Source organism: Hemiscyllium ocellatum, chromosome 39, assembly GCF_020745735.1.
Source record: "Hemiscyllium ocellatum isolate sHemOce1 chromosome 39, sHemOce1.pat.X.cur, whole genome shotgun sequence".
In the NCBI taxonomy this organism is placed as follows: Eukaryota; Metazoa; Chordata; class Chondrichthyes; order Orectolobiformes; family Hemiscylliidae; genus Hemiscyllium; species Hemiscyllium ocellatum.
The window spans coordinates 31,284,834-31,299,358 of record NC_083439.1 but is presented as its reverse complement, the minus strand read 5'-3'; the positions used below and the strand labels follow the sequence as shown (position 1 = coordinate 31,299,358).

Below are 14,525 nucleotides of genomic sequence, written 5' to 3'. Positions count from 1 at the left end.
TCAAATCCAGTATAATTCTTCATCAGAACCCCTCTCCAAAAGTTATATCGGACTCAAAATGCTCATTCTGTTTTTCTCTCTCGGTTTCACCTGACGAAGGAGCAGCACTCCGAAAGCGTGTGATTTTAAACAAACCTGTTGCCCTAGAACCTGGTGTCATGTGACTTCTGACCTTGTTTAGATAAGTCAAGGTAATGTAACCAATTTGAGAAGGGCCTCCTTGCACCTACTTCACTGTGATCTCTTAATTGTCTGATTCAGCAAAAATGATCAGCATCGAGTAAGTTGATGTCATACCAAGTACAATTTTATACAATGGACAGGAGTAAATTGGTGACTGTGGGATAAGTATAGCAAACCACCTGGATACATTAAGAAAAACTTGCAAAAATATTCCACACAAACCGGGCGAGCTAGTCAGTCGGAAACCCATTAACCCAACTGCACCAGTTAATCTCTGAGTCATTGAATGCGAAGGGTTAAACAAATTTTCCAAGATCACGGATGCAGCTGAATTACAAAAACATTCCAAATTTTGCAAAACGATTGAGAATTGAAAGGAATGTTGCTTCTTGTAAGCAGAGTGGAAGGCTATCATGTCCCGTGTTAAAACAGTGCTTCAAAATAAGCAAATGTGCAGGACACAGGCTATGGCCAGACTCGCCTGTCATCAGAAGCCAAGTAAACTCAGGCCTAGTCAATACTGGGATGGGAGAAACAAGAGTTTTGTCCTGTGGGAGTAGAATGTACCTCAGAATGTGATAGCCACGGATGTAGTGGGAAGGGAGCATCGAATGTTCATAGTCCATGTAAATACCAATGACATAGAAAGAACCAGGAAAGAGGTCTACGTGGGGAGTATGAGGAGCTAGACAAGAAATTTAAAAAGCAAAACCTCAAAAAGGTTACAAACTCTGGATTATTGCCTGAGCTGCAAACACTTGGCAAACACCACATTAAATTCAACAGACGAATAAGTGGCTGAAAAACTGCTGTGGGTGAAATGGGTTCGAGTGTGTGGGCAGCTTGCACTACTGGGGACAATGGACACTCTACCAGCGTACACCTGAAGAAAACTGGCGAAGTAGCCAGGATTCAAACCAAAACAGTGGGGGCAAGTGATTAAAATGTGGTGTATCAATGAGGAGAGATAAACAATGCCCGGTGTTGTTGGTATCTACATGAATGGTGAACATTGGATGGTCCCCTCCCACTACATCCATAGCCATCACATTCTGAGGTACATTCTACTCCCACAGCGCAAGATCCTGGTTTTTTTCCCACCCCATACTCACCAGGAATGAGTTTGCTAAGCCTCTGATGGCAGATATTTTCAGAGAGTTCTGCCATGGACAGTCTCTTATACATTTATTTATTTCGACGTACCATATTAAAATAGCCTTCCTCTCTGGATTGCCCTATAAGTAGAAATGTGGGAAATTAGTGGCAGGGAATGGCAGGCAGGGATAATGACAAGTAAACCAACAACCAGAACACAAAACCAAAGGCTCTGTTTCTGAATGTGTACAGCGTTCATAAAGTAATTGATAGCGCATAATAAAGTAAATAAATACATTCTGATAGCTATCACCGGGAGGTGGTTGTAGGAGGTCAAGGCTTGGGTCCTGAATATTGAGCAATTTATTGCATTTTAAGAAAAATAGTAAGCTTTGTAAAGGTGGAGAGGAGCCCTGTTTATCCCAGTGTGTGTGCCCTAAACAGTTACCAACTTATTTCCCTTCAAACTGAGATGAAAAGTGTTTCTGGAAGACAGATTTCAACTCCAAGGCTTTATCACAAGAGACTGAATGCCTCTGCTTTGCTGTAAATTCAATCCAAATGTTGGTTATAGAAGATTTCACATGACTGGCATCACTTTCCCCTCCAGTCATGCCCAGCAAATGTGATGCCTTCTGTGGTTAAATGGTCAACTATCACTTACCTTATACATGAAGGATAGTTGCCTAACCAAGGAAATGGATAGCTCCTCTCTACCTTCAGTGTAAAAGTTTGCAAAGGGCACTTCAAAAACACTAGACAATACCAAAGAAAGTTCCTATCAATAAGTCTAGACATAATCCGCCGCAGTTTCGTCTTACCTGTGCAAGACCACCTGCATGAAGCAATGCCAAGTCAGGAAGCCAGGAACATCCAGGAATAAAGAGACCATAAAGGGTTATGATGCAGAACGGGACAGAGTAAAACATGTAAACCAACATCTAGGAGAAAGGCAAATAGATAAAATTCAGCTAGCAATCTCAAGATCTTCCAAATGGACAGGTTTCAATGAAAGATATGATGAGGAGACACCCATGTTGGACTGGGGTGGACAAAGTCAGAAGACACACCACATCAGGGTTGAGTCCAACAGGTTTATTTGCAATCCCAAGCTTCCAGAACTCTCCTAAAGCTAGTGCTTTCAAATAAGGCTGTTGGATTATAACCTGGTGTTGTGTGATTTCTGTCAATGACAAACAGCAGTGTTTGCACGTACATGGAATTCACTCTACATTTCGCATAACCCAGCTTTAGAATTATTACAAAATGTCAGACACTAGTCCCAAAGTAATGAACAGGAGACAAGAAGAATGTCTATTTGGCCCCAATGCAGGGGTTCAGCTACTTCTTTAAAAATAGCATCTCGCTGTTTCTCGCTGGGCCATCATTTGTCAATCTCTAATTGCCCTGAAGAAATGAAGCCACTGCCTGAACCACTGTGATCCTTGGAGGGAAGATACACCCACAGTGCTGTTAGGAAGGGAATTCCAGAGTTTACTCACAATGACACTGAGGTTAACGATGATATATTTCCAATTCAGGATAGAGTGTGGCTTGGAGGGGAACTTGCAGGTGGTGGTGTATCTGCTGCCCTTGTCATTCATGATGCTACGGGTCACCACTTCAGAAGAAGGTGTCAAAGGACTTCCCCATTTTTTCCAGAAATTTCCCATCTCTAATATCTAAATCTAGCACTTCCCATTCCGCAATGGTCAACCCATTCCTAATGCTTACTTCAGCACTAGTCTATCACCTTACTGTAAACCCTGCTCTTGAGCTGAAAGGGCACTTTCCAAACAAGGATGGCAAGATTCAGGAGCCTTGGATAACAAGAGACATTGAAAGTTTAGTCATAAAGGAAAAGGAAGCATATGCAAGGTTTAGAAAACTAAAATCAACAATGACCCTTGAGGAGTGTGAAAGCAAAAAAGAACTTAAACAAGAAATTAGGAGGGCCTGAATGGAGCTATGAAATGTCCTTGGCAAGTAGTATTAAGGAGAATTCCATGGCATTTTATACACATATGAAGAGCAAGAGGGTAAATAGGGAAAGGGTAGATCCACTCAAAAGCAAAGGAGGGAGTTTAGGCCTGCAGCCAGAGGGTGGCATGGTGGCTTAGTGGTTAGCACTGCTGCCTCACAATACCAGGGATCTGGGTTTGATTCCCCCAGCCTTGGGTGGCTGCATGGAGCTTGCATGTTCTCCCCATATTTGTGTGACTTTCCTCTAGGTGCTCCAGTTTCCCACCATTGCCCTAAGGTGTGCAGGTTAGGTGGATTGGCCCTGTTATGTCCAGGGACATGCAGGCTAGGTGGATGAGCCATGGTTAAAAAAAAAACACATATGGGTGGGGTTCTGAGTGTGATACTCTGTGGAAGGTCAGTGCAGGCGTAATGAGCCAAACTGGCCTCTTTCTGTACTGAACTGATTTTTAAGTGGGTGAAGTCCTCAATGCACACCAAGGAAAAGGACATGGATGACAGTAAGATTGGGGAGGGATATGTTGATATTCTGGGGCATGTCGACATTAAGGAAAAGGAGGTGATGGGTGTCTCGAAAAACGTTAAGGTAGATCAGTCCCCAGTGTTTGATAGGATCTAAGGGAGGAGATTGCTGGGAACTTGACAGAATCCTCTGTATCCTCTTTAGCCACAGAGAAGGTCCTAGAAGATTGGAGAATAACCAATGTTGCTCTTTTGTTCAAGAAGGGCAACACGGATAATCCAGGAAATTATAGGCCAGTCAGCCTCACATCAATGGTACAGAAATTATTGGAGAAGATTCTTAGGGTTAGGATTTACTTGATTTTGGAAAAAATAAGACATATTAGGGCTAGTCAGCTTGGCTTTATCCAGAGATAGTCTTGTCTCAAATGTGTTTTTTGATAAAGTGATGAAGATGATTGGTGAAGACAGAGGATGTTGTCTACATGGACTTAATTAAAGCATTTGACAAGGTCCCTCATGATAGGCTGATTCAGAAGATTAAGTCACATGGAATCCATGGTGAGTTAGCATGTTGGATATAAAACTGGCTTAGTCTTAGAAGACAGAAGGTAGCTGTGGCAAGTGTTTTTATGACTGGAGGTCTGTAACCAGTGGTATTTCAGTTGGATCAGTGCTGGGACCTGTTATTTGTAATGTGTATAAATGATTTGGATGAAAATATAGGTGATCTAATGGGTGAGTTTGCAGACACAAAAATTGGTGGAGTTGTGGATAGTGAGGAAGGTTAATGCAGGAATGGAAAGTTCAATAGATGGTATTCAATCCAGACTAGGTTGAGTTGATGCATTTTAGGAGGTCAAATGCAGGAGGGAGATATACATTAACTGACAGGACCCGTAGAAATATTAATAAACAGAGGGATCTTGGAGTGCACATCCTCAGCTCCCTGAAAGTCGCAACAGAAGTGAATAAGGTGGCAAAGAAGTTGTATGACCTGCTTGCCGTCATTAATCAGGACAATGAATGAAAAAGTTGGCAAGTCATGTTATGGCTATATAAGACTTTGGTTCAGCCACATTTGAACTATTGTGTACAGTTCTGGTCACTGCACTATGGGAAGGATGGGGAACCTCTGGGGAGAGAGAGAGCAAAAGAAGTTTATCAGGATGCTGTTTGGATTGAGTGTATTAGCTATAAGGAAGAGATTGGATGAACTTGGATTATTTTCATTAGTGGATTGGAGGGTGAGGGGTGACCTGATACATAAAATTATGAAATGCATGGATAAGGTGGCTAGTCAGAATCTCTTAATGCCAAATATTCAGGGGTATAGTTTTAAATTGAGAAGGGGAAAGTTTAAAGGAGATGTGTAAGGCAATTTCTTTACACAGGGTAGTAGTTACTGCCAGGGGAGATGGTAGAAGCAGATACATTAGCAAAGTTTAAGAGGCATTTAGACAGACAAGAGGACAGGCAGAGATTAGAGCAATATGGACCATGTGTGGGCAGATCGGATTATCTTAGAATGGCATCATGGTTGGCACAGACATGGTGGGCTGAAGGGCCTGTTCCTGTGCTGTACTGTTCTATACATCTACGTATCTAAGAAATGCCTGAGTTTTGAATCCATTAACTGGAGAAGTGTACAATAACTCACTAATACATTCCAAATTAAGATCTTGGATCAAGCTGACTGACAAGGTAGCAGGTATCTACCAGGAATTCCTCATGGTTTGGTGAAAGGTCATGTTTAATTTTATCACCATTCTTTGAGGAAGTAATATGTAAGTTGGATAAAGGAGAACCTGTATTTGGATGTTTAAAGCATGATGTTGGAGGGTAAGCTATTAGTATGGATAAAGAATTGGTTAGCTGACAAGAAACAGTAAGGGTATTTTGTTTTCTTGGATACACAAATAGCTAGTAGCATAGGATCAGTGCTGGGACATCAGTTATTTAAAATCGATATCAATGATGTGAATGAAGGATATAGCAGTTAACTATACTAACAGCACCAAGATGGGCAGGACAATGAGTTATCAAGAGGATGGAAAGAGATTGCATAGAGGTATAGGCTGGCCAATTGAGTGGGGAAAAATGAAGATGGAGTATAACACAGAAAAATGTGAATATGTCCCCTTGGGTAGGAAGAACATAAAAGCAGCGCAACATTGAAATGGAAAGAGATTGCAGGGCTCAGTGATACACAAGGACCTGAGTGTCCTGCTACACAGAGATGAGCATGCAGGTATAGCAAACAAGTAAGATGACAAATGAAATGTTGGCATTGATTGCATCAGGAATGCAATATAAAGTAGGAAGTTTTACTGTAATCATAGAGGATGCTAGTAAGACCACTTCCAGGTTTCTGTGTAGCTTTGATCGCTTCATCTGAAAAAGGATATAACTGCATTCGAAGCAGTCCACGGAAAGTTCACTTGACTAATTCCTGGGATGAAGAAAATATCTTACAAAGAAAAGTTGAACAAGTTGAGCTTATATCCCTTAGAGTTTAGAAGAATACAAGGTGATGTTATCAAAACATATAAGACCCTGACATAGTAGGGGAGAGATGATAGGGTGGTAAGAGAATATTTTCTCTTCTGAGGAGACTAGAACTTGTGATTGTGGTTTAAAAATAAGTGGACTTTCCTTTAAGACTGAGACAAGGAAAACTGATTTTCTCTCAAGAGGGTGGTTAGTCTTTGGAATTCTCTTCCCAAAGGCTGGGTCATTGAATTTTTCTGGGCTGAGTTTGACAGACACTGAAAGACAAGGGAGGGAAGAATTATAAGGAGCAGGCAGGAAATTGGAGTTGATACCTGAAATAACTCCACAGAGGACGGCATCCTGTCACCAAGTCACCCTTTATTTAAACACGGAGAGTCCTTAACGCGGATCTAACTCCCTCAGAGCCAGCTGTCTGAGTGAACAGATCCTCTGACATTCCTGATTATATCTGTCAGCCAGGGTTCCCTGATTGGGGCTGTTAATCTGGTCCAATCAGGAATCTCATATTCTATGAGGTCCACCTAGCTGACCCCATTACAATCACTATAAGAGCACAATTGGGGAAATTTGATCTTATCAAATGATGCACCACGTGCAAATGGCCTACTCTTGTGTCTGTGCTCCTGTGTGAAATAAGTAGGCAGGTTTATTCAGCAGGTTCCAGTGGGAGCAGGTGGGGGCACTATTGAGTGGATTAAAAAAAGGTTCTTCAAGCCAGGGTGCTCTCTATGTTGAGGGTAAAGGGGTTTCGATTAGGTACTGGGAGCCTCATAAGCCCAATTTTAGGGACCAGCTTATACCTGGCACCCTCACTGGGTGTCAGAGAGCCCGGATCCACCATCACTGGGTGGTATAGAGCCCACATCCACCAGCACTGGATGGTACAGAGCTCACGTCCACCATCACCGGGTGGTATAGAGCCCACGTCCACCATCACTGGGTGGTATAGAGCCCACGTCCACCATTGCTGGGTGGTATAGAGCTCACGTCCACCATTGCTGGGTGGCATTGAGCCCACGGCCACCCTCACTGATGAAAAACACCAGCTGAGGCCTTTTGACATGAGGCATGAGACACCTCATCATTTCACACCCCTTCTCATCTTCACCACATCCTCACCAACTGCCAGCACAGTCCTGAGGTGTGGAGGAGGGGGCAAGTGTTTGAAATAACTGCAGAGGCTAGCATCCTATCACCAACTCACACTTCATTTACTTGTGCCCAGTACACTGGCTGTGACCAGCCAGCTTGGGGTCAGCCCCAAAACTGAGGAGATTCTAAATCTCCTGTATATCTTTTTCATAACCAAAGTTTTGTCTTTTTTTAAGTGAGCCTATTTTCCTAATCAACCTGTTCAGCCATGTTGTTCCACACCTCCAGAGCAGGTTGGACTTGAACTCCGGTCTTTTGGTCAGGGGTAGGGACACTACCTCTGTGCCACAAGAGGGCCCCATCTCCTGTTCACACTGGTCAGCCAGGCCTTCCTGGTTATCAAACCCAACCAATGATCTCATAGTCAAAAAGTAGCACCATCCCCCTTGAAGTTGTGTCACCAAGTGACTGTCAGATATTAGGTGATAGGCTAGCCAAACGCTGGATCCCTCTTTCCTTTAGAGTAAATCTCATTCTTGATCTTAATGATCTTAATCATTTACGGAATTCAAGATTTCCACTGTCCCTTGAATGAAAAAGTGAAGAATTGCTTCCATTTACCTATAAATGGCTCAGCAAAAGTGAATGAATGTAAGGATGACATAATTTTTTGTTGTTAATTGGATATGTATCATGCTTACATGGTCATGAAACACATTTAAAAATGCTGTTTCATTGCTTGAAAAGTTAGGGGCATGTAAGGACATGTATTTTGTTTGAAAAATAACTGAAAATGGAAGTTTGGACTGTGATGTTGCAGAAGAAAGAGTTGTTTTTCTTACAATTTGATTCAAGAGTAGAACTGTGCGGTGTTGACTCATTGTACACAAGAAGGGCAGAGATTGCTGGGCCCCTTGCTGATATATTTGTATCACTGACGTGCACAAATGAGGTGCCGGAAGACTGCAGGGTGACTAATGTTGTGCAATTATTTAAGAAAAACTGCAAGGAAAAGCCAAGGAACCGGTGAGCCTGACACGCGTGGTGGTTAAGTTGTTGGATGGGATTCTGAAAAGACAGGATTTGTATGTATTTGGAAAGGCAAGGATTGATTAGGGAGAGTCAGCATGGCTTTGTGTGTGGGAGCTCATGTCTCACAAATTTGATTAGCATTTTTGAACAGGTTACCAAGAAGATAGATGAAGGCAGAGCGGTAGACGTCGTCTACATTGACTTTAGCAAGGCCTTCGACAAGGTCTCCTATTGTAGATGGATTAGTAAAGTTAGATCACGTGATCCAGGGAGAGATAGCCAATTGGATACAAAATTGGCTTGATGGTGGAAGACAGAACGTGTTGGTAGAGGGTTGTTATTCAGATTGAAAGTTTGTGACCAGAGGTGTGCTACAAGGATTTGTTCCACTGTTGTTCGTCATTTATTATCAATGACATTGGAGGTAAGATTAGTAAGCTTGTGAATGGTACCAAAATTGGTGGTACAGTGGACAGTGAAGAAGGTTATCTAAGAGTACAAAGAGATCTTGAACAGATGGGCCAATGGGCTGAGAGGTGGCAGATGGAGTTTACATTAGATAAATGCATTTTGGTAAGGCAAACCAGGGTGGGACTAATACATTTAATGGTAGGCCGTGGGAAGGGGGGGACCGAGAGGTGCAAGTTCATAGTTCCTTGGAAGTGGCACTGCATGTAGACAGGGAGGTGAAGGTGGCATTTGGCATGCTTGCCTTCATTGGTCAGAGCATTGAGTATAAGAATTGGGACGTCATGTTGCATCTGTACAAGAATCGGTGAGGCTACTTTTGGAATACAGTGCACAATCTGGTCAACTTGGTATAGGAAGGATATCGTTAAATGAGAAAGGGCGCAGAAAAAAATTTACAATGATGCTGCCGGGACTGGTGTTATCGGGAATGGAACATTTAAGTTACAAAGGAGAAGCTGGATAGGCTGGGCTACTTTTGCCTGGAAGCATTGAAGTCTGAGGGGTGATCATATATAAAATTTATACATAAAAAATTTTATAAAATCATGAGGGGCATGGATAAGTTGAATAGCCACGGTCTTTTTCCAAGGGTAGGGAGGTCCAGAACTAGACAGCATGGGTTTAACATGAGAGAGGAAAGATTTAAAAGGGAAGTGAGGGGTAACATTTTCACACAGATGGTGGTGTCTGTATGCAATGAGCTACCAAAGGAAGTGGGGACAATTACAATAATAAAAAGACTTTTAGACAGGTACATGAATAGGAACAGTTTAGAGGGATATGGACCAAACACAGGCAAATGGGACTAGTTCATTTGGGATATTTGGTCAACATGGATGATTTGGATATGGCTGTTTCCATACTGTGCGACTCTATAATTTTAAGAACATAGCTTTTACTTTTATATTCTCTCCCAAAGATAATGATTTACCTGGATTTATCCCCTTCAAAGATCTGTCTTTAAAACACAAGGAAACACAACCCTGATTTATTTCCCTGTAGTTGTACCCATTTTAAGTCTCTTTTTCCAGTATTCTAGAAGGACAAGGGCAGCTGCTCCTAAGAACACCATCACCTGCAAGCGCCTCTCCAAGACACTGACTTGGAACAATATTGCCATTCCTTCACTGTGACTGGTTCAAGAAGTTGGAACTCCCTTCCAAACAGCACCGTGTCCCAATGCCCCACGGACTACAACAATTCAAGATGACCCACCACCACATCCTGAAGGTAGCAATCTGGGATAAGCAATAAATATTGGCCCAGCCAATAATATGTGACATTGATGGGTGTATTTCAAACTTATCTACGATCATTGGATTCTCTTTGTTCATTCATTCCTTTCCTTTTCCAGGCCAGCACGAATACTTCCTGCCTAGCACTAATAGTGGATGTTGAGGTTAAAAGAGAGATCACACTTGGATTTCTATAGCACCTTCCCTTACCTCAGGATGTGCCCAAGCTCTTCAGAGCCAATGAAGGACTTTTGAAGTGACATAACTCTTACAATCTCGGTAACCCATAAATGTACAACTGATCTTCACTTATCATTTCTGGGAGAGTTTAGTAACTACTGACCGATGTGGTTCCAATTGGCAAATTGGAACCAACAGCAAGTGGGAGAGAAATACAAATTGTGCTGGTTCAAACAGTGAAGACCGAATGACTGGGCACAGCATTCGCGGTAGTTTTATTTAATCCCTCCATGGCATGGGCTCACTGGCGGGGACAGCATTTATTGACCAGTCTTTACTGCCCTTGAAATCTGTGGCTTACTATACCCTTTCAGAGAGCAATTCAAAATGAATTGAGGACCTGGAATCATACAAAGGCCAGACCAGGTAAGGACGGCAGATTTCATTCCATAAAGAAAATGAGTGAACCAAATGGTTTTTATAGCAATCAACGATATCTTTGTGGTTCGCCCTGACTGAGATTAGCCTTAAATTCCAGACTTTTAATCAACAGAATTTAAATTTCACCAACTAACTCAGTGGGATTCAAATACATGCCCACAAAATTATGCCCACTCATGACCACTCCGCCAATGACATGCAGGTCCTTGGCCTCCTCCATTGCCAGACCCTGGCCACACGACGCCTGGAGGAAGAGCGCCTCAACTTCCGCCTAGGAACCCTCCCACCATACAGGATGAATGTAGATTTCTCCAGCTTCCTCATTTCCTCTCTCCCCACCTTATCTCAGTTCTAACCCTCGGATTCAGCACCACCCTCTTGACCTCGCATCTTCTTCCCGACCTCTCCGCTCTCACCCCCTCTCCGGCCTATCACCCTCACCCTCACCTCCTTCCACCTATCGTATTCCTAGCGCTCCCACCCCCCCCCCCCCACCAAATTCCCTTTTATCTCAGCCCGCTTGGCACACCAGCCTCATTCCTGAAGAAGGGCTTATGCCCGAAACGTCGATTCTCCTGCTCCTCGGATGCTGCCTGGTCTGCTGTGTTTTTCCAGCACCACTTTTTTCAACTCTGGTACTCCAGCATCTGCAGTCCTCACTTTCTCCCACAAAATTATAGCCTGGCTCTGCAGAAGAATGGAGAGTGTGTTGCTGGAAAAGCACAGCAGGTCAGGCAGCATCCGAGAAGCAGGAAAATCGATGATTTGGGCAAACGCCCTTCATCAGGAATCATTCCCGATGAAGGGCTTTTGTTCCAAACATCAATTTCCTTCTCCTCGGATGCTACCTGTCCTGCTGTGCTTTTCCAGCACCACACTCTCAACTCTGATCTGAAGCATCTGCAGTCCCCATTTTCGCCTCTGTAAAAGCGTGGTTCAGGGACATTCCTACCATGCCACTCTCTTCCCTCAATGTATTCCCCTCCCATTTCATGACTTATTTCTTAGAATCTCTGCGGTGTGGAAGCAGGCCATTCAGTCTATCAAATCCACACCAACCTTGTGAATGGCATCATACCCAGAGCCATCCCCCTACCCCATCCTTGTAACCCTGCATTTTCCCACGGCTAATCCACCCATCCTGCGCATCACTGGATTCTATGAGATAGTTTAGCATGGCCAACCCACCTAACCTGCACATCTTTGGACTGTGGGAGGAAACCCACGCAGACACGGGGAGAACGTGCAAACTCCACACAGACAGTCACCCGAGGTTGAACCCGGGTCCCTGATGCTATGAGGCCGCAGTCCTAACCACAGAGCCATGGTGCCACCCTGAATTTGGCATTGGATGCTACAACCAGCATTGAAACCTAAAATTAGTTTGCAAAGCACCTAACTCCAGTTTCAGGTAAAAGACACCAGCTTCCTACTTAGTGGTTGGTATAGCCCAAGGAAAGAGAGGGAGCCCAAATTTTAGTACCCACAAGGTTTATAAATAGGTACCGTGATGATCAATTTCTCTGCAAGTGAACAAAGCTCCAAAGACTAATCTTTCCCTCTAACTCCTATATATCACAATATGTAATCTGATTGGCTAACCAAAGCCATAGTCCAATCCTACCTGTATCTTTGGGTAGGCTGCAGGGTCTCGCAGGTACGGCTCCTGGAGCTGCAGGTATTGTCGACACACCTTGATCGGACAATCCAAAGCGACCTACGGCCATTAATATGTAATTAGTACAGCCCACTGCGATAACTGTGAAAACGTGGTGAGTGAACTGCACGATCTCTCCAAGTTCAGCTGTACACTCAACACACTCAGACTTTTCATACACTCCTTCACTGTAACATTTACAACAAAGCAACTACCCAGGGTCAGTTTCAATGCAGCAAGACAAAATGAATTAGTGAGTTCCTGAAACCAGTGGATAGATCGCCACCAGTTACAGAGTGGAATACTGAACGGAATAAAGACTCTGGTCTGGATTTTCACAACAAGGGACAGGCAGTGGAATGGCAGAAGGAGCAGGTTCCCAACACAGCACCGACCATTTTTATAAGGGCAGGTCCCGTTTCATAGCTGTGGGATTGCTGAGCAAGTTCCTCATAGAGGTCACCCAATTGTGTCTGATTCTTGGTCACCCAGGTGTGTAAAAAATGGCACGTGCAGGTTAGACCTGCCAGGAGCCGTTCTGTTCTGAGGTCAGTGGGTTAATGACAGTTAAGGTAGCACTTTGTATCTGGCCCTGGGACTTATCTGGCAAGGTAAGCTGCCTTTTGCAAGAGGTGAACTGCCCCTTGGCAGAGGTAAAGGCACACACTGGTATTGTGGGAAGTAGACATGAATATTGTGTAACAACTGCATATAACTGTGAAGATCATTGAAAACATCAATAAATTTGTCAAAGGAAACTATCAAAAAGTGTCAAATGGACCTGCCAAAGGGAAGTGCGAAAACATGTGAAAAAGGCCTGTCAACAGAAACGGTCAAAAGGAACTGTCAGGCATGCCAAGGTATTTAAAACTTTTGCCCTTTGAAACATTACAAAAAAAACTTCTGTTAAGGTCTAGAGTGGTAAAAACACTCATATGATTGGCTCACTTAAGCCTCAGGACTGTATTAGCACTGTATAACTGATTCACAACCTTTCATTATCACGACAGGAAGCCTGCCATTTGATAGTTTTATTGACAGCATGACGAGGTTACAGACCCTTTGAAGCGAGACTATCAATTAAAAGGAATTATACACTGGAATGTAAATATAGTGAGTGGAATTTTATGAATGAAAGTTTTTTTAGAAAAGTCTGCATTAAAAATTTGAATTCATCTCAATAGGAGGGCTAAGGTCTGGCTTTTACAAGGTTGGTGGGCTGGGGAACAGGTTGGCATGAGTTGATGAGGGGCTGGAAAGTGGGTAGAGTTGTAGGTTGGCATGTGTTGAGGAGAGGGGGCTGTTTTCTACTTTAATCACTTTTGAAAGATAAAACTCCGTTCAACGCTAGAGCACTGAGGTAGGCCTATCACCCAGCCTGCGTCCACACTCCAGTAAACTCCACGTGCATTCCCAGGATCACCGGCCTGACTCTCAGCAAAACTGGCTGGCTGAAAACCAAAATTCCAACTTCAGGGCGCATTTGCCCGGAGTAGGCTTGTAGAGCCACCTCAGCGTTCCCAATTTTGCTGGGAATATCCAGGTCAGAAAGCAGTTGATTCAGGGAAAACAAACCTGAAAAAGCCCCACTGAACCTCTTAAGCTACAACTCCTTGTGACATTGCAGTGATTGTGGTAGTTCAGAAAGAAAGTATCTTTTAAAGTTCTCTTACCAATCCTCTGAAGAGGCTGAATCCAATCGCAAAAAAGAGGGATATGGTTAACAACAGATCAAGAGGTCTCTGTAGCAGGTTCTTCTTTTGAACGATTTCAACAGCCTGAAATAATGGAGTAATAAAATAACAGCTTTGCTTCAAATTAATCTAAGCCTGAAAATATCTGTGAATTAATATGTAATGCATGCATTTGATATTTCTCTGCTACTTTGCTAGAGATAACCAGTTTATTAATGAGGGAAACTGTTAGTCATGTCTTGCTTATAGCTCTCTTACTTCTGCATCAGAAGGTCCCTCCCTCAGAATCTCCATTGCAAAAACCCACACTGATACCCTAGGTATTGTTGGAGGAGGTGATGGCTCACAGGTGAGATATATAAGCAAGGCTGTGCTTTCAGTGGGTGTAAAGGATCTCATAACACTATTTCGAAGAATAGGGTCCTAGGATGTCAGAAAAATCGAATACCTGTTCACAGTCACACGGCTTTCTTCAGGCTCTCTATT

At 43.3% G+C, this 14,525-nt stretch overlaps 1 protein-coding gene across 3 annotated transcripts in view; it reads right to left on the bottom strand.

The window, feature by feature from the left end:
* LOC132834140 (transmembrane 6 superfamily member 1-like) overlaps nt 1–14,525 on the bottom strand; it is a 63,337-nt gene that overhangs the window by 14,957 nt on the left and 33,855 nt on the right. For all 3 annotated transcript variants that reach the window (XM_060852777.1, XM_060852776.1, XM_060852778.1), the window contains 3 exons: nt 14,019–14,123; nt 12,313–12,405; nt 2,100–2,219 (listed from right to left, as the gene is read on the bottom strand). In XM_060852777.1, the coding sequence (XP_060708760.1) occupies nt 2,100–2,219; nt 12,313–12,405; nt 14,019–14,123 (318 nt within the window). The remainder of the gene's footprint in view (nt 1–2,099; nt 2,220–12,312; nt 12,406–14,018; nt 14,124–14,525) is intronic.